Source organism: Peromyscus californicus, unplaced genomic scaffold (genome assembly GCF_007827085.1).
Source record: "Peromyscus californicus insignis strain IS unplaced genomic scaffold, ASM782708v3 Scaffold_15__1_contigs__length_86483966, whole genome shotgun sequence".
In the NCBI taxonomy this organism is placed as follows: Eukaryota; Metazoa; Chordata; class Mammalia; order Rodentia; family Cricetidae; genus Peromyscus; species Peromyscus californicus.
In genome coordinates, this window is record NW_026294447.1 from 76,249,775 (window position 1) to 76,268,385 (window position 18,611).

At 46.7% G+C, this 18,611-nt stretch overlaps 1 protein-coding gene across 6 annotated transcripts in view; it reads left to right on the forward strand.

Moving 5' to 3' along the window:
• The window catches only part of Zfyve26 (zinc finger FYVE-type containing 26), a 64,700-nt gene that overhangs the window by 3,510 nt on the left and 42,579 nt on the right, over window positions 1-18,611 (forward strand). For 3 of the 6 annotated variants that reach the window (XM_052739455.1, XM_052739459.1, XM_052739456.1), the window contains exons 4-16: window positions 3,300-3,389; window positions 5,667-6,189; window positions 6,743-6,873; window positions 7,438-7,602; window positions 7,737-7,825; window positions 8,686-8,849; window positions 9,460-9,660; window positions 11,068-11,679; window positions 11,883-11,969; window positions 12,892-12,963; window positions 13,330-13,481; window positions 16,478-16,679; window positions 17,703-17,966. In XM_052739455.1, coding sequence (XP_052595415.1) covers window positions 3,300-3,389; window positions 5,667-6,189; window positions 6,743-6,873; window positions 7,438-7,602; window positions 7,737-7,825; window positions 8,686-8,849; window positions 9,460-9,660; window positions 11,068-11,679; window positions 11,883-11,969; window positions 12,892-12,963; window positions 13,330-13,481; window positions 16,478-16,679; window positions 17,703-17,966 — 2,752 coding nt within the window. Of the gene's footprint in view, window positions 1-662; window positions 933-3,299; window positions 3,390-5,666; window positions 6,190-6,742; window positions 6,874-7,437; window positions 7,603-7,736; window positions 7,826-8,685; window positions 8,850-9,459; window positions 9,661-11,067; window positions 11,680-11,882; window positions 11,970-12,891; window positions 12,964-13,329; window positions 13,482-16,477; window positions 16,680-17,702; window positions 17,967-18,611 lie in introns of those variants that run through there. The other 3 variants (XM_052739461.1, XM_052739458.1, XM_052739460.1) reach the window with 3 other exon arrangements.

Sequence of the window (18,611 nt, forward strand, 5' to 3'; positions counted from 1 at the left end):
CAAAGGTATGTGCCACCACCACCCGGCCTAAATGTATCGTTTAGACAGACATTTAGCTGGTTGCCTAGCAAAGAGAAATTACAGAAAGACTAGCAGAAAGAGCAAGTAAGAGAAGCAGAACTGTAAAATAATGAAACCGAGGATAATTAAGAGTCAGCACTAAAGGGAGAGAAAGGTAACAAAAATGAGGTAAAGTAGAAAAGAAAAAGAAAAGTTTCGCTTGCATCTTGGAAGGGAGGGGGATGGGGGGGCTTTGTTACTGAATAAGGATCTCCCTATTACAAACACGAAGCCCGTTGAACTAACTGACCTTTCCTCTGGGGGGAGAGGTCTGCTGGCTTGCTTACGTGCGACCTCATTGGCTGCTTATTCTCTGGAAGGTTGCTCAACAACATCAGGTGGTGGATTTCACTTCCCTGGCTCCTTAGGCCAGACAGGGAATTGTTCTTGTTTTGGCCAATATCAGACAGATTGCGTAGTCCTTAAAGCTCCAGTGATTCACTTCTTTAAACAGTGCTAGGACTAGTTGTGTTGTTTGGCGAACCATAAACTGTTTGGTGAGGACCAAGACTTCGGGTGCACTTGGGAGTACTAGAGAGCCAGATGTGGCGTCGTGCTCTGGACACGCAGAGCTGCTTGCTTTCCCAGGCTCCCACGGCCTGCCAAGGGCTGCCTTCTAATTGTTAGGTGAAGCAGTCCTGCTCTTTTCCTTTCCTTCATTCACTTTTATCTTCTGTCTCTTTATCTTGCAGTGGTTTAGGCCTACATGTGTAAGCCTGTGTATAAAGGTTTAGCTACAAGACGTTTGCTGATAAGCCACTACTAAGAGAGGAAAGCTAGAAATAACCCTCATGTCCATGGGACACAGGCCTGGTTAATAAATGGAAGCATATCTATATGCAATACACTATGCCGCTGTTCAAAATTATGTGGTAAATGAATTTTTGTTTGTTTGGTTGGCTGGTTGGTTTTTTGAGACAGGGTTTCTCTGTGTAGTTTTGGTGCTTGTCCTGGATGTGGCCCTGTAGACCAGGCTGGCCTCAAACTCTCAGAGATCCGCCTGACTCTGCCTCCCAAGTCCTGGGATTAAAGGCATGCGCCACTACCGCCCAGCTTGGTAAATAAATTTTCAGTGTCATTAGTCATACTTCTCCTTCATTGATTTTAAGTTTTATATATTACAGTTGTATTATAGTTTACCTAATTATATTTTTTAATTTTTCTAGATTAAAAATATATCACTAGGTTGGGCAGTGGTGGTGTACACCTTTAATCCCAGCACTTGGGAGGCAGAGACAGGTGGATCTCTATGAGTTCAAGGCCAGCCTGGTCTACAGAGTGAGTTCCAGACAGGCTCCAAAAAGCTACAGAGAAACCCTGTCTCAAAACAAAACAAAACAAAAAACCTAAAAAGAAAAAAAAGAAAGAAAAGAAAATATATCTCTTTTTAAAATTTTTATGTTTGGAATGATTATAAAATACTCTTTAACCATTTCACTTCCAGTAAGGATTATTGTTTAAAACATATGGCTTCAGCCAGGCAGTGGTGTCACACGGGAGGCAGAGACAGGCAGATCTCTGTGAGTTTGGGGCCAGCGTGGTCTACAAAGTAAGTTCCAGGACAGCCAGAGCTGTTACACAGAGAAACCCTAGCTCCAAAAAAAAACCAACCAAACAAAAAAAAAAAACATATAGCTTCATGCCATGGGTTTCTTTGATTTGGAAATGAAATACAGCACCCTCTGCCAGGCATGCATGCTAAATAGACATTAGATCCTTCCCTTTAGTTTTGTTTTGGTTTTTTCTTCAACAACTGGTATACAAAGGATAGTGAACACCAAAAGCACGGTTGGATTAAAGAGGATTATGAGGACATGCCCTCCAAGGCTTCCCTGTAGCTGTTTTGCCCACAGCAACAAAAATTCTTGATGAAAAAAAAAAAGAGTGATTTTTCAAAAAGAGGGAGTCAGGTTATGGTGTCGGTCTCATCCCAGCAGGAGGAAAACAGGGCAAGAGGACCTAAGTACAGGACCAGCCTGGGCTACCAGGCAAGACCGTGTCTCCAAACAGAGAAACAGGAAAAGAAAGGCCACATGAAATGAACAAACCTTGGGGTTTAATCAGTATAGGCTTTAACTCGTGTGTGTGTGTGTGTGTGTGTGTGTGTGTGTGTGTGCGCGCGCGTGCATGCGCGCGGCTTACACAAAGCAGTCGAAAATCAACATCAGGTCAGTTAGGTCTCTTCCTGCCTCTGTTTGTTTGTTTGTTTGTTTGTTTTGGATTTTGGTGGTGGTGGTGGTGGTGGTGATTGGTCGGTTTGGGTTTTTTGGGTTTTTTTGTTTTTTGAGACAAAGTCTTTCATTGAACCCTACACTGATCAGTTTGGCTACACTGGCTGGCCAGAAAGCTCCCAGGACCCTCTTGTGCTGGGATTGTACACATTTAACCCTGGATATTTATTGTTGTTCTTTGGTTTGTTATTGTGTTGTTGTGATGTTTGTGTTTATGTATATAAATGTACATATGTCTGTGCATCTTAACAACTGAGCCATTTCTCCAGTCCAGGTATTGTGTTTTTGTTGTTTTGTTTTGTTTTGTTTTGTTTTGTTTTGAGAGACAGGGTCTCACTATAGCTATGCCTGACCTGGAACTCACTATGTAGACCATACTGGCCTTGAACTCACAGAGGTCTGCCTGCCTCTGCCTCCCAAGTGCTGGGACTAAAGGCAGGTGCTGAGATTAATGGTATATACCACCACACCTAGCCCTTTTTTTTTTTTTTTTCAAATGTAGGTGCTAGGGATCTGAACTCAGGTCCTCATGCTTGTGGGGCAATCCCTTTTTGAACTGAGCCATCTTTGAAAGCCCCTGCATGTTAATTTAAAGAATGTTCAAGTTTAGCCAGCTTTATTTCCAAAGGAAAGCATCTAAAAACATGGCCAGGAGGGCTGGAGAGATGGCTCAGAGATTAAGAGCACTGACTGCTCTTCCAGGGGACCTGGGTTCAATTCCCAGCACCCACATGGCAGCTCACAACCATCTGTAACTCCAGTCTCAGGGGATCTGATTCCTCTTCTGGCCTCTGCAGGCACCAGACTTGCACATGGTGCACAGACATACATAAATCACCCATATACATAAAAATAAAATAAATCTTATAAAAAAAATTGTATCCAGGGGGTAATGGCTAAAGGTACTTGATCTTAGAGAAGTAGCAGAAATAAGAGTAACTAAAGAGGAACTGTATTTGTTAGGCAAAGCATATACCTGACCTCTGTAATTGCTTATTATTCCTCTAGAAATTACTTTCTGCCGTTTTTCGGAGGAAACTTGAGTTTCTTTTTTTGTCAGAAGACCTCCAAGGTGACATTCCAGAGAACATCCTCAAGGTAAGAGAGCCTGAGGCCATCTGCAGTCACTGAACAAGGTCAACTTTCAGGGCCGTAGGGGAGACAGGTCTCTTAAGACATTGGCTGTCCTTTGTTTTCAGAGAAGCAATAGACAGGCCCCTCCAAGGGGAGTTTAGAGTGAGTATAACTTGCCTGGTTTTGGAATTCTGGAAGCAGATTGCCCAGCAGTACTGATCATAGCAGGCACTCACTTGTTCTTTGCATTTCACCTAGACGGAACTCATTACTTGGGTTTAAGATTTTTGAATCGTTGACCAGTAGATCATAGAGAGTTTGAGGGAAGGAACTGATATTGATGGACTTGTCTTCTATAACAGGCACACTAGTGTTTTATAGCTAATCATTTCAACAACTTTCTAGAGGCAGATTCCAGCTAGATGTTGTCTTTGTCTAGATAAGCATGATTGTATATGCCAATAATCAAGAATTTGAGGCCAGCCTGAGCTACATAGTAAAAACCTGTCCCTATTGCCACCCCCCAGAAAAAAGTTAGCAATCAGTAGATAGATAATATGTAGATAGATATCTTTATCTATAGGTAGGTATAGGTAACTATATCATCTATCAGATTGCTAGCTTTTTTCTATAGAGAGATATAGTTAACTATATCTATATAGAAATTATATATATATATAAATCAGTTGCTTCTTAGGTGTTTAAGACTCAATACTTCATTTATTTATTTTAACTCTTGGTAGCATCAAACCCAGGGTCTTACACATTCTAGACAGTCACTCTGTCCTTGGTCCACACCCCAGCCCGTTATTTGTTTTCTTAAGACCCTGCTTCCAGATAAGACATATAGGACTTATCTAAGAACTGACTTTCGTTAGTTCAAGGGCTCATAGACTAGCAATTAATAAAAAGCCATCCCTGAACATTATCTACAGATGTGGGAAACAGTACACATCCTCATGCCCCTTTCTTCTTCAGTCTGCCCATACAAGCAGACTATAGAGAATCATGCTTTTAACCGTCGAGCTGAAGAGGTAGACTCAATACCTAATTGAACTAATACATCGGAGACATATTTTTAATGAACCATACGGTACTCATTTAATTGTTCGAAGGTGTGTGGATTAAAAACATTAAGCGAGTTTCTCTGATGTCTGTTGCTAAAACTAAATACCACAGGCTGGGTAATTTGTAAAACAGAGATTTGTTTAGTTCGTGGTTTGGACACTGGGAAGAATAACATAGCACTGGTGTCTGCCCGGCATCTGGAAGAGCCTTCTTGCTGCACCATAACATGGCAGAGGGCATCACAAAGTGAGAGCGGACAGGTGTGCTAACTCAGGGGGTGGTGGGGGGTGTCTCTGTTCTTACAAAGCTGCTCATATCATGGGAATTGGCCTTGAGATTAGATCCCGTCTAATCTGAACTCTCGTCCAAAGGCTCAGTCTCTAAATATTAACATGTGAAATTGGGGATTACGTTTCCAGCACATGAGCTACTTTGTTGTTGTTTGTTTGAGACAGTGTCTTGTCACATAGCCCAGTCTGGCCACAAAGTCTCAGCCTCTCAAGTGCTGGGATTCCAGGTGCGTGCTACATGCCTGGTTACTGACACGTGGACTTTGAAGGTACACAGTCACACCATAGCAGAAGGGCTTTATGAGAGGATAACAAATGGACTGTGCCTTAAAACATGGACAGAGTTCAGAGCAGTAGTTAAAAGCTGATATGTAGTATTCTTTCAAAAATAAATTGATTTGCCGGGCGGTGGTGGTGCACACCTTTAATCCCAGCACTCGGGAGGCAGAGGCAGGCAGATCTCTGTGAGTTCGAGGCCAGCCTGGGCTACAGAGTGAGTTCCAGGAAAGGCGCCAAAGCTACATAGAGAAACCCTGTCTCGAAGAACCATAAATAGATAGATAGATAGATAGATAGATAGATAGATAGATAGATAGATAGATAGATAGATAGATTTGCTTTTAGGTGTGCATAATGCCTTACCTACCTAGTCTATAAGTGTATAGTCTTAATTTAGGTCACCAATATACACTTTGAGGAGAGTGGGGTGGGACTTGGGTAACTGAGCTAATCGTTTTTAACCTCAGTCTCATCAGTAAGCTGGGAATAACTATAGTATCTTCCTCTGGAGATTATCATAATGGTTGATTTGGTTCTTCCGTGAAGAGCCTTGAACAGTGGCTAGCTATGCAAAATGCCTATAGAAATGTTTGTTACTGCTGCCGAGCCCTCAACACAGTCATGTTGGTGGCCACTACAATCCCTGTCTTCATTCTCCACCCAGGAGCTGTTTGAAACCTTAGCCCGAAGCCCAGCAGGCAATATACCTGACAGACGCCAGAGGTGGGAGAGCGGGGCCCCTCAGCTCAGCCCTGAAGCTGTCTCCGTGCTCTGGAATCTTCTGAAGCAAGCCCCTCAGCCAGCCCAGGCCCTGTTGGAGCTCCTGCTTGAGGATCACCACAGCGCCAGCCTCTGTCCCAGTCCTCTGCAGAAGACCCTGCTGGGCCTCATTCGAAAGGGACTGCAGACCCTCCGGGACCCTGCCCCTCAGCCGCCTGGGGTGGCCGACGCTGTCTATGGAGCTCTGCAGGCTCTGTGTTGCACTCTTGAGCCACCGGAGAGTGAATGGCGTGTCCTATGTGAGGAACTGTTGGAGACCTGCAGGACTGAGGGCAGTCCCCTGCAGGAGGAACGTCTGCTTGGTTGCCTGTTGCACAAGGCCGGACGGAGCCTACTGTCCCTCTACGGCCAAACCTATGCAGAGAAGGTGGCGGAAAGGCCACCAAAGGCCACACTTCTAGGAAAAGGTGTGTTCCTTTGGCTGTTTCTCCTTGTGCTTTAGTAAATTCCAATGTGCCCTCTGAAGCTCTGGACTAGTATTGTACCTGCTTGTTGTCCAAGACAGGAGAGGCTAAGCATAACCACATAGCACGTTTTGTTGTTAGTGTTGTTTTGTTTGTTGTTTGTTTAAATCAGAGCTTAAGAAAAGAATAGGAACAGAAAAGAGCTTTGCAGAAGCTACTAAGAGGAATGAAGCATCCTTAAGATAAAGTGTAAACAGTTGGGTTTAACTTTTACAAGAGTCTACTCTTGGGCTAGAAAGATAGCTCAATGGGTAAAGGTGCTTGCCATACCAGCCCAGTGATCTGAGTTCGAGCCCCATAACCCACGTAAAAGTGGAAGGAAAGAATGAACTCCATAATATGCACAGGCACACACACAATATAAAAATAACAATAATAAATTTTAAGCAAATAAATACAAGCGCCTGGTCTCAGATTGGTTGGTTTTCAGTGTGGACTATAGCATGAGAAAAAGAGGCTCTTAATTTCCTAGTAACCGTCCTGGCGTGCTGCTCAGTGTCCCCAGATCATCCGGATCCTGAGCGGGCAATGCTAGCCCTGTTCTCCACTCCCGACCCAGCCGACGCTTGGAAAATGGCCTTTTTCTACTGCCTGAGCAACAACAAACACTTCCTGGAGCAGATCCTGGTAAGTCAGGCTAAACTACTGTCCGTCATAGAAGAATCCAGAACCTCTCTGGGCTGTTTCGGTTTCCTGGTTTCTCTCCCACTCATGTATCTGGCTCCTGCCTTCTAATCAGTGACAGATCATCTGGTTGTCATCCCCAAGTCCCTAGGGTGAGAGGGGCGTCTGAGAACATCCAGTTCCAGTCGTAACTGATGCTGCAGTCACCTCATGTGGAACCTTTGGTAGGAAGGAAATGCCGGCTATGTGTCAGCTCTCTGGAGGATGTAGAAAGCAAAGGCCACGGCAGCAGTACAAGGCCTAGCTGGCAGGGAAATTTAATTACTCTGAATCTTGCCTTCCAAATTGCAACTGAACCTCATTTACTTCAAAAGATAGTTGTGAATCCCAACTTGTAGGTTGTATGCTACGCTAAGAGACGGGAATACAACAGAAGTCTGTCCCTCACTTCAAAATGCTTGGAATGTTGTACTTTGGTGAACATTTCTTTTTATGTAACCAACTACCCTAATGAAACTGGAACTCATTCTTTCAAGTTCGGGTAACCAGGTGACCTTTGGCTTACAGGTAACAGCGCTAACCCTGTTGAAAGAGGAAGACTTCCCAAGCCTTGGACGCCTGCTTGATAGAGAATTCAGGCCTCTCAGTCACCTGCTCGTACTCCTGGGCTGGACACACTGCCAGAGCCTTGAATCAGCTAAACAATTACTCCAAACCCTCTACAGGACCCAGGTAACTCATTCAGCACCTCAGGGTGCTCCAGAAATGAATGCCAAGGGGCTTTGGGCCTAGAAGAGTTCAGCGTCTCACGTCAGCTACAGTACCTGACGCCTGAGTCAGCGTTTGTTTCTTCTGCACTGATGTAGGACCAAGGCCATGACGAGCTTCTCAGGGATGCCTGTGAAGGACTGTGGGCTCATTTAGAGGTCCTGGAGTGGTGTGTACAGCAAAGCAGGTATGTCCCTATCAAGCCGTTACCATCCCTGGGACACACTCAACCCTGTGCTCTATTTCAGAAAAAAAAAAAAAAAAAAAAGGATAATGTTGAAATAATTGTTCCATCCGTTAAACCAGGGGTTGGAGGAAGTAATGATTAGCTTCCATTTGTGACCATCACATCACAGCCAAAGGATAATTTGGGGTCTGAAAAAACAACAGCTCACAATCACTAGGCATGTACTACAGGCCAGGCCTTGTTCTAAGCCCCTTACAACATTCTGGTGAAGTAGATACAGACGTGATTCTTGCTTTGAATATGGGATGCTAAGGGCCACTCATGGTGGCTCACACCTTTAGTCTCAGCACCCTGGAGGCAGAGGCAGGCAGATCTCTGAGTTCACAGCCAGCCTGGTCTACAGAGCGAGTGCCAGGCCAGCCAAGGTTACGTAGTGAGACCTGCCGTCGCCTAGATCTGAGTTTCCATTTTGTTCCTTGTTCTTCTCACCAGTGCTTCAGAAAGTAGTGGGAGGCATGAGTAGAAAGGGACTCTCACTCAGAGTAAAGCTGAGGAAGCCTGTTTCAGAGCTACAGAGAGAATAGACCTTAGGATCTTCGGATCTTCGGGCCCTTCTTAGACTCCACTGGTCAGAAAGGCCCTTCTTAGATCCTTTCTAGACAAGCAGCTAACTTGAGTTATATAATTCCTTCAAGGATAAATGTTACCTTTTATCCTAGACCTAGTAAAATATAGTTTGAGAAAGTGAAACTTGGAATATTATAGGCCAGAAAAGAAAAACAAGAGGAAACAGAGTTGTCTCTCTGCAGGGCAATAATAAAAACTGCCTCCCTGTCCATCCTTCCGACCTTCTGTTGCAGCAGCCTCATACCAAAGAGAGAGCTCTTGTGTCACTTACATGGCGGGGACAGCCACTCAGTGCTCTACACTCTCCATCACCTTACAAACCTTCCAGCCCTCGGAGAGGAAGAAGTCCTCAAGCTCTTACAGAAGGTGCCAGCTAAGGACCTCCAGCGAGAGCATGGTGAGTTGGCCGTAGTGTCCTCACATTGTGTCGCCCAGGTCAGGGACCTTTCTCAGGTGAGAGCAGATGTTTCCAGTAGGGAGATGTTTTGATTTGCTTTTCAAAAAGACCTTCCACAAACCACAAAAAACGGTGTTTCTACATTCCTTTTTTTTTTTTTTCTTTTCTCCCCACCCCACCTCCAGAAAGATGGGCAACTTGTTTGGCAAATTTCCTAAAAGAACTAGAATTCTGATTCCCACCTACAAGTGTCAAAGGCTTCCAATGATGTACTTGACATTTGGCCATGTAAATCCATTGAGATGTACTTGGAGCTTGGCACTGGACTTGAAAAAGGGCAGTAACAGGACCATGACTGGGGTACAAACCATATGGAGTATATAGTTAGCACCCAGGTAATGGAGGCCATGCATCATATAGAAGGAAGACTGGTACAGAAAAGCAAAGAGGACAGAGCTGGTACTGACTAGGGGAGAGGCCTGGGAAGGTGCAGGTCAGACGCACAGGACGCTAAGAACTGCAGATCAACCTGCTTTCCTTCAGCCGTGCTTGCTGCTCGTGCCTGAAAAGGTTAATTAACTCTGAAGTCCTACCTGTTTCTCGGCTTCAGGTACCCAGGATGCCTCAGTCCCTGAGCACCTGAGCCAATGTCAGAGCCTGACCCTCTACCAGGGCTTCTGCGCCATGAAGTATGCCGTCTACGCCCTCTGTGTGAACTCACATCAGCACTCTCAGTGCCGGAACTGCAGAGACGGCGCCTCTGAGGAGCTGGCCGTGGTGGAGTCAGGCAATGATTGCCTCCCCTCCGCAGGTACAGAGCTTCCCTGTCCCTGGCATATGCAGACACCCTCCCCCGTGACCGCTGTGTGTAGTCACTGTTCCCTTCCGTGATGGAGCGCCCTTGATTTGAAAGCACACAGGAATGGTCTTATCCACTTATCAGCGTCTGCATCAAAGGGACCTGCTTACATCTTAATGGATCTTACTCTGATCATCTGGCATGGTATTTGCCAAATATTTCCCTTTGTGTAGCTAGACACCACCATAAGAATAGCATTCCGGGGGCTGGAGAGATGGAGCACTGGCTCAGGAGGCAGAGGCAGGTGGATCTCTGAATTTAAGGCCAGCCTGGTCTGCAGAGTAAGTTCCAGGACAGCCAGGGCTACACAGAGAAACCCTGTCCTGAAAAACAGGAGAAAAAAAAGAGAGAGAGAGAGCCCTGTCTGCTCTTCCTGTCCTGAGTTCAACACCCAGCACCTACATGGCAGTTTATAGTCATCTGTAACTGTGGTCCCATGGAATCTGATGCCCTCTTCTGATGTCCAGGTGTACATGCAGATAAAACACCCACATTCATGAAATACTTAAGTTAATAGACTAATAAGTGCATTTATGTATGTGATATATAAATTGAAGCTTAGTTTTAAGAAACAGTACTCCAATTAGAAAATACTTAGGATTTTTTTTTTCCTTTTCCCTCCCTTCCTTCCAAGTTGTACTGTGTCATACAAATAGAAATTGATGTAGCCTAGTTTGGCCTCAAACTCTTAAGCCTCCCAAACACTGGTATTATAGTCCTGAAATACTATGCTTAATCCTGCTTCCTCCTCCTCTTCCTCCTTCTCCTTCTCTTCTTTTAAATTTATTTTTTAGATTTTTTTTTTAAATACATGTAGGTGTTTTGCCTACATGTATGTCTGTGCACCATGCACATGCCTGCTTTCCACAGAGGCCAGAACAGAACATCAGATCTCCTTAAAACTGGAGTTGCAGAGGTTACGAGCCATCAAGTGGGCACTGGGAATCAAACTCAGGTCCTCTGGACGAGCAGCCATTGCTCTTAACTGCTAAGCCATCTCCCCAGCACCTTCTTTTTTATGGCAGAGTTTCATTCTGTAGCTTAGGCTGGCCTTAAACTTGTGGCAATCCTCCTGCCTCAGCCTCCTGAATGCTGGGATCCGAATTGTGCTACCACACCCTTGTCGAATATCAAGTGTTAAGAGACCTAGGTAGCCTGAGGTTGTTGTTATAGTAACAGGAGGTGAAAACAGAATTGAGGGGTAAGGAGTCCATGTTACCTTCATCCCTAGAACTGAAATACGGTAAGGAATGTCACAACTGAAGAGCAGAACCACAGGGCGTGTTCAGTGGGCTACGCTTTTTAATGTTTCCCTCTCTCTTCTCTTCCTCTGGCCTCTTCTCTATTCATCCTCCTTAGGTGCTTCCCATCTCTTCCCAACATACCTGGCCAGGTGCCGACAGTATTTACGCAGTATCCCCGACTCTCTGTGCCTGGAAATTCTCGAAAACATCTTCTCTTTGCTCCTCATTACCTCCGCCGACCTTCACCCAGAGCCTCACCTGCCAGAGGACTATGCCGAGGAGGAGGACATCGAGGGGAAAGGCTCCTTGGGTTTGAGGTCTCCGTCAGAGAGTCCTCAGCACATAGCCCTTCCTGAGAGGAGGTCAGAGCGGGGTTCCCTGGGGGGACCCAGGAGCCTTGCTCACACAATGCCAAGCTGTCCAAAGGCAGAGCCAAAAGACAGTTCGCCAGGGCCTCCTAAGCACAGCTTTTTGGACCTAAAGCACTTTACTAGTGGCCTGAGTGGATTCCTGGCTGACGAGTTTGCAATGGGAGCGTTCCTCAGCCTTATTCAGGAGCAGCTCGATGAGATCAGCAGCCACAGCGCTCCCGAGGACACAAAGCTGCTAGAAGGCCAGAGCTGTTCCGCGGGCAGAGATGGACTGCAGAGCCGCCTGCACCGGTTCTCGAAGGTTCTCTCGGAGGCCCAGTGGCGGTACAAGGTGGTAACAAGCAACCAGGGCTCAGGTGAGAGGAGGGAGACGGAACTAGAAGGCCTAGAAAGTAGGAAAGGAGAAAAGTTCCGGCAACCTGGGCAAGGGGCAGGCACGTGGGAGCCACACCCTAATCCAGGGAATATGACATCTCAGAGCTTAGTGAAGATTGCCCCTGCCCGTTTCCACAAGGCGTCACATCACGGCTGATCACTGTGCCTGTGTTTGCTGTTCCAGAAGAGCAGCCTTCCCGAAGATACCGGCCCATTGCCACAAGGCACTCTAGTCTCCGCCGAGGTCGTCGGACTAGAAGGACCCGGGCAGGTGATCCACAAAACTCTCTCCTCAAGTCTTGTTCTCATACACCTGGCAAAGAGGCATGCTGGCACTTGTCTAATGTTCTTCTAGGCAGAGCACACGGTCAACATAACAAAAGTGGAAGATCCTCCTAGTCCCACCCCTTCCCAAGTCAGGTCATAACAGTTTCTTACCTAGCCATCCAGAAGTTTCCCACACAAGACAACATGCATATCCCTTCACATATGCATAATAACACACACACACACACACACACACACACACACTAAACACTCTGGTTGAGGTGAAGGACAGCATGAGAGAAACCTGGGAAAACTACGTGAAGTCTCCCAGTTGATTGGTTTGGGACACGGGCCGAGTTTGCGTCCACCTGAGTCATCCAGCCCCAGAACATGCATTCCGTTTCCTTTTCCACAGAGCAGCCTCAGCAGCGGGCCAAGGGGACCCCCTTGATGGGTGATACAGCCTCCACAAGGCCACCCTAAGGGACCCCCAGCCTCCATTGGCAAGTCTCAGCACTTTGGAAAGCTGATGCTGAGCCACTTCTCCTCCTGGGTTTAACCAGGGTGGCCCTTGTCACCTACCTTTTCATGTTTGGAGACACGTCCTCTATGTCAGAAAACGTCATGACTCCTCTTTGTGCCCTACTGTTTCCTAGTCATGGTTAGTTGTGCTTTTATTTTACCAAGCCATTGCTAGTACTTAGCAGATGGTGATCACTAGCTCTGAGGACTCTGAGACCCCACATGGTAAAAACTGCTGGTATAGACTGCTACCCAGAGAGCTCCGGGACCGCATCGTACCTGCCATCCATCCTTGCTGTGGTCACCCTTTATCCTCAGTCTACCCAGATCTCGGCGTGTAGGCTGGCTTTGCAGTTTACACACTATAAGGAGTGGGTGACCGAATTTCACTCTTCTACCCCTAGATGGCCGGGAAAGAGGCTCCAACCCACCATCCCTGGAGAATACAAGCAGTGAGCTGAGTACAAGCACTTCAGGTATCTGGGTCCCACCCTGCTACTGACTGTAGGCGGCTCTGCCCGTGTCCAGACTTGCCGTTCCCTGCGGTGTAAACACCAGAACAGAACCTCTGTTCAAGGTTCATTCTGCAGACAACGGAGCGGATGTCAGCCCAGAAAAGAGTAAAGGCTTTCTCTGTCAGTTAACTTACCCAGCAGCAGAGAGAAACAGGTGGCTAGTCAAGGAAGGTAGTTGGTACTTGTAATGGTAATAAATGTTTACCTTTCATTTAAACAAAAACCAAGACCCATTTACAGATCTTTCAGAGGAAATATAGGCGTGAGGAGGGAGGTGACAAGTCCGTGTTTTCTCCTGACTGTGTCCAATGTTCTTACACCCAACAGAAGGGAGTCTGAGTGCTGTGTCTGGGCAGGTGGAGCTGGAGAGCCGGTTGCAGCCCCAGCCTCAGAGTTCAATCATCCCCATGATGTTCTCCCCACCGGAGTCACTGCTGGCATCCTGTATCCTCAGGGGGAACTTGGCAGAAGCCCATCAGGTAAAGGGAGACTTGTCATGGTAAAGCATGCTAAGTCAGCCCCTGATGGGCTGTCATATTGGGCCTCCGGGAAAGCTAAATATGCATGTGACCCCAAAGGTACTTGAGTGGGCTTCCTGGGGGTCACATTGAGCAGAAAAAAAAAAAAACAGAAAGGAATTTCCACATGTGCAGGCCCAGTGCTTGGCACTGCGGGTTTAGAGGCATTGGGTTATTTGTGGGGTTTTTTTTGGTGCCTGTCCTGGATCTCGCTCTATAGACCAGCCTGGCCTTGAACTCACAGAGGCCTGGCTCCCGAGTGCTAGGATCAAAGGCATGCACCACCGACGCCCAGCATTATTTGTGTTCTTAATACAAGCAGCATTTTAACAAAATAAAATAGCCACAATCTCACCACCTCCAAACAGAGAAACTTCTGTTTCTTTCTTCATACTCCTGTGAACATATCTGTGTTTCTATATAGTTAAAAATCATAATGCGATAGCTTTTGGTAGTATACAGAATGGCAGTTCAGTTCAGCGTACAGCATCGGGGCTAGCAAACTGGAGTGCCTGGAATAGCAGTCAGAACATCTCAAGCTCTGTGAGCCTTGATCCTCTGTGGACAGTTGTAGCTCAGTATAATTCTTGCATCTCCTGCTCATAGTAAGGTTAAGAAGATTATACAGGAGCCGTGAGAAATGCAGGAATCCTCTCTGTTGTTGAATCTCAATAGCATTAAGTACCACTCTTCTGTGCTTCAAACACTCCAAGAGTTTTTTGAAACTTAATGCTGGTCCCTGAATATCTAGGTTAGAATTTTCTATGGCGCGACTCCAGGTATTAAGTAGATCTGGGGGAAATCTCCATGCTAAGATGATCTTTCCTTAACTCCCCCTGTTCCTTTTAGAGTTCCTACTTTCATGATTAGGATTCTCTGGACAAGGCAGGGGATCCCCACACTACATGCTTTCCTTTGTTGTTCTTTCTGTAGTGCTGAGACTTGAACCAAGGCTCTCACACGTGCTGGGCTTTACAGTGAGTTAACTCCTGGATCAAAAACAGATCCTGGTCTCACTGTTCTGTTGTTGCTTCCCAGCCTTTCTTCAACCTGAACAGCTAGGAGCTTACATGGTGCTTTCTCCCCTAAATACCGCACATTTGTCTCTCTTTCCTTAAACCTTGGTGTGGGTGTGGTGTGCGCGCTTTATTTTCTTAACCTAGTTACAAAACAAGTTCTACATATTACAAACAGTATTAATAAGAAAATAAAATTAGTTTTAACACTATCATATAGAAATAACCGATGTTAGCCAGGTGGTGGTGACACACACCTTTAATCCCAGCACTTAGGAGGCAGAGGCAAGCGGATCTCTGAGTTCAAGACCAGCCTGGGCTACAGAGTGAGTTCCATCCAGGACAGCCAGAGCTGCACAGAGAAACCCTGTCCTGGAAAACCAAAACGAAAAAAAGAAGCAACCAGTGTTAAAGATGTGTATATCTTTCCAATGATCATCATCACATTTAAGTCATTTTCTGTCCAACACACAGATTATTTTCAGCATTATAATAATGCTCTGGAAACATGATCACCCTTATGTGTAAAGCCTTTGGAATTATTTCCTTAAGGAAAGTTCTCATAGCTGGGTATGGTGGCTCACACTGGTAAGCCCAGTACTGAAGCAGGAGGACTGCTGTGAATTTGAGGCCAACCTGGGCTATAGAATAAGAGCCTGGCTCAACAAAGGGGTGGAGTGGGAGGATGGGAAGGGAAGGAAAGGGGTCTCACCTAAATTATTAAGTCAAAACACATTTTAGGGCAAGTAAAATGTCTCGGTGGGTACAGGCACTTGCCACCCAGCCTGAAAACCTGAATTTGACCCCTGGGATCCACATGGTTGGAGGAGAGAATTAACTCCTGCAAGTTCCTCTCCGACTTCCACGTGTGTCCTATGGTACTCATGCACCCACACACATTCCCTCTAAATAAATAAATAAAGAAACGTAATTATTTTAAAAATATGTTTAAAAGATTCCCAAACTATCCCCAGCAGTTGTGGCGTACCCCTGGAGGGTCTATTCTTACACTTCATTAGTGTGTTAGGTATTAAGTAGTATCTATGCAGGTTTGTGTCAACTGGACACAAGTTAGAATCATCAGAGACAAGGGAGCCTCAACTGAGAAAATGCCTCCATAGGATCGAGCTGTAGGCAAGCCTGTAGGGCTTTTAAATTAGTGATGGATGGGGGAGGGCCCAGCCCATTGTGGGTGGTGCCACCCCTGGACTAGTGGTCCTGGATTCTATAAGAGAGCAGGCTGAGCAAGCCAGTAGGCCGCACCCCTCCACGGCCTCTGCATCAGCTCCTGCCACCAGGTTCCTGCCCTGTTTGAGTTCCTGTCCTGATTTCCTTCAGTGATGAACAGCAGTGCTAAAGTGTGAGCCAAATAAACCCTTTCCTCCCCACGCTGCTTTGGTCATGGTGTTTCATCACAACAACTAAAATAGTATCAGTTGCTTAAATTCCTGGTCAGGAAATAGTATCAGTTGCTTAAATTCCTGGTCAGGAAATAGTATCAGTTGCTTAAATTCCTGGTCAGGAAGAAAATGTTCTTGTTTGTGTATTTCCTATAGGTTTCTCCTCTGAAGTCACCGGTAACATTTGCTATTTCCTTCTGACCTCTGGTGATTTTATTTATGGACTTTTATGAGCTGTTTTTTATTTGGTCTCTTCTTAACATTCAGTCCTAGCTGGGTGTAGTGGCACATGCCTTTAATCCCAGCACTTGGGAAGCAGAGGCAGGTGGATCCAGGCTGCCCTGGTCTACATAGTGTGTTCTAGGACAGCCAGTGCTACACCGAATAACCGTGTCTCTAAAAGAAAAACCCGATGCTCCCTGATGCTCTAAAATGGCCATCTTGGGACCATGGTCTCCCGAATCGGCCCAGCATCCTATCGCTAGATGTTCCCAGACTGTGTGGACCCACCACCGCCACACCCCTCCCTTTCTCGTAACAGGTGGTATTCATGTTCAACCTCAAGTCCTCCCCGAGTGCCGGGGAGCTGATGTTTGTAGAGCGTTACCAAGAGGTGATCCAGGAGCTGGCCCGGGTCGAGCATAAGATTGAAAACCAGAGTTCCGATGTGGGTAACAACACCGTTCGGCGCACTGGCAGTGGGCGCTCCACTCTGCAAGCCATTGGCAGCGCCGCAGCGGCAGGTCAGTCTTCCACGCTGACGTCAGAGATGGAGAGGTAGCTGGGGTGGTGGCGTAAGGGAAGAAACCACCCAAATCGTCATGAGAAGTCGCCAGAAACGGAAAGCAGGACACCCGTCCCAAAAGCTAGCGATCCCAACACATTCCAAGCAGTCTCCTAGCTGCACCCAGCCTCCCTGACTAGGTGACCACAGGCCTGTCCCTCAAGCCAATCCTGCTTATCATCCCCAACTTAAGTTAAAGAACAAGAGTGTTGGCCCGGTGCATTTTGGGATCCCTCACTTGGGCATTAGAGGACTGTTAGGAGTTGTTCCTTTCTCTTGCAACTATTCAGCGGTAAAGCATATTTATTACTTGCCGTTCCTAAAGTGAAAAATCGCTGGTTAATGTTTGTAGCCTGGGGGCCACCTGTCAGTTCCCAGCTGTGGCCGCCCACTCCAACAGCTGCCTTCCCTTCTTTCTCGAAGCTTGTGCCACATTCTCACCTCTCCCGTTGCTCCCCAGACCCCATGTATCAGGTTACCATCATGTGTTGCCCCTTACAAATGCTTCCAGAAACTTTCCAGGCCTACTTAAAATACATACCAGGTCCTCGTGCTTGCTCAGCAGGGGTCATCACCCACTGCGCTGGCGCTGGCCTCTCCCCGGCCCCCTCTTTAAAACATACTTCGGCACATCTTTTCAATGGCTTTGCTAGAGAGGGGCTCTTACAGCAGTAATGCTGTCTACTTTGCTTTCTTAGCAGTGTGCTTAGAGAGTGTTTCCACTTGCTCTACCCTGATCCGCGTCTTTCTTGCCTGCATTAGCTCCTATTGGGAAGAAGCGCTCCTTCATCGCTACCTCCTGGGTTTATTGTGGCCTTTTTTTCTTACCTTTGTTTTGATTCTGTAAGAGCGGGCCCTAATGAAAGTGTTAATGTGTGCAGATCCTGTGCACAAAAACCCCAGACAAACCACTCCTCATACTACGGTGGTAGCTAGACTCATCTAACCCTTGCTTTTTGCTCTTCACTGCTGCCATGTCCAGGAATGGTGTTTTACTCCATCTCTGATGTGACAGACAAGCTCCTCAGCCCCTCCGAAGACCCCATCCCCACACTCCAGGAAGATTTTTGGATAAACGCTACTCTGACGGAGCCCACCACTCCTCTTAGAGAAGTTCTGGAAGACCTCAGTCCCCCTGCCATGGCTGCCTTTGACCTGGCTTGCTGCCAGTGCCAGCTCTGGAAGACCTGCAAACAGCTCTTAGAAACAGCCGAGCGGCGACTGAGCAGCAGCCTGGAGAGCCGGGGTAAGTGGGGGTCGTCACCTCTCTCCATTCCTATCCATTCATTCATTCATTCATTCATTCATTCATTCATTCATGTCAGCTGTAGCGATGAGCTCAGCAAACCCTAAGAAGTTGTGGAGAGAGTAAAAGGAGAAAGAATTATTGATGCCCTCATCCTAATGGCATAAATACAGATGTTGGGTGGCTCATATTCATAGACAGCAGTCTGCAGTCACTCGAGGAAATTCTTTTCTAATTTATCATAAAATTGAAGGAAGAAACATACATTCATGAGGGAAGTCCAAGGGCAGCTAGGCTTGCAGGGAAGAAGGCTCCACAACAGGAGTAGAGAGAGGAGGAGCAACAGGAGAGAAGTGCAATGGCATGTGGTAGGAAGATGCTAGGAAAAAACCCACCAACTGGTTCTTTTTAAAAAGAAGGAAAGAGGGCAGGGCAGTGGTGGCACACGCCTTTAATCCCAGCACTTGGAAGGCAGAGCCAGGCTTCTCTGTGAGTTCAAGGCCAGCCTGGTCTACAGAGCAAGATCCAGGACAGGCACCAAAACTACACAGAGAAACCCTGTCTGGGGGGGGGGGGGGGGGGGGGGGGGAGGGGGCGGGGCTGGCGGCTGGGGATAAGGAAAGAAACATGCTTTCAAGGATGATA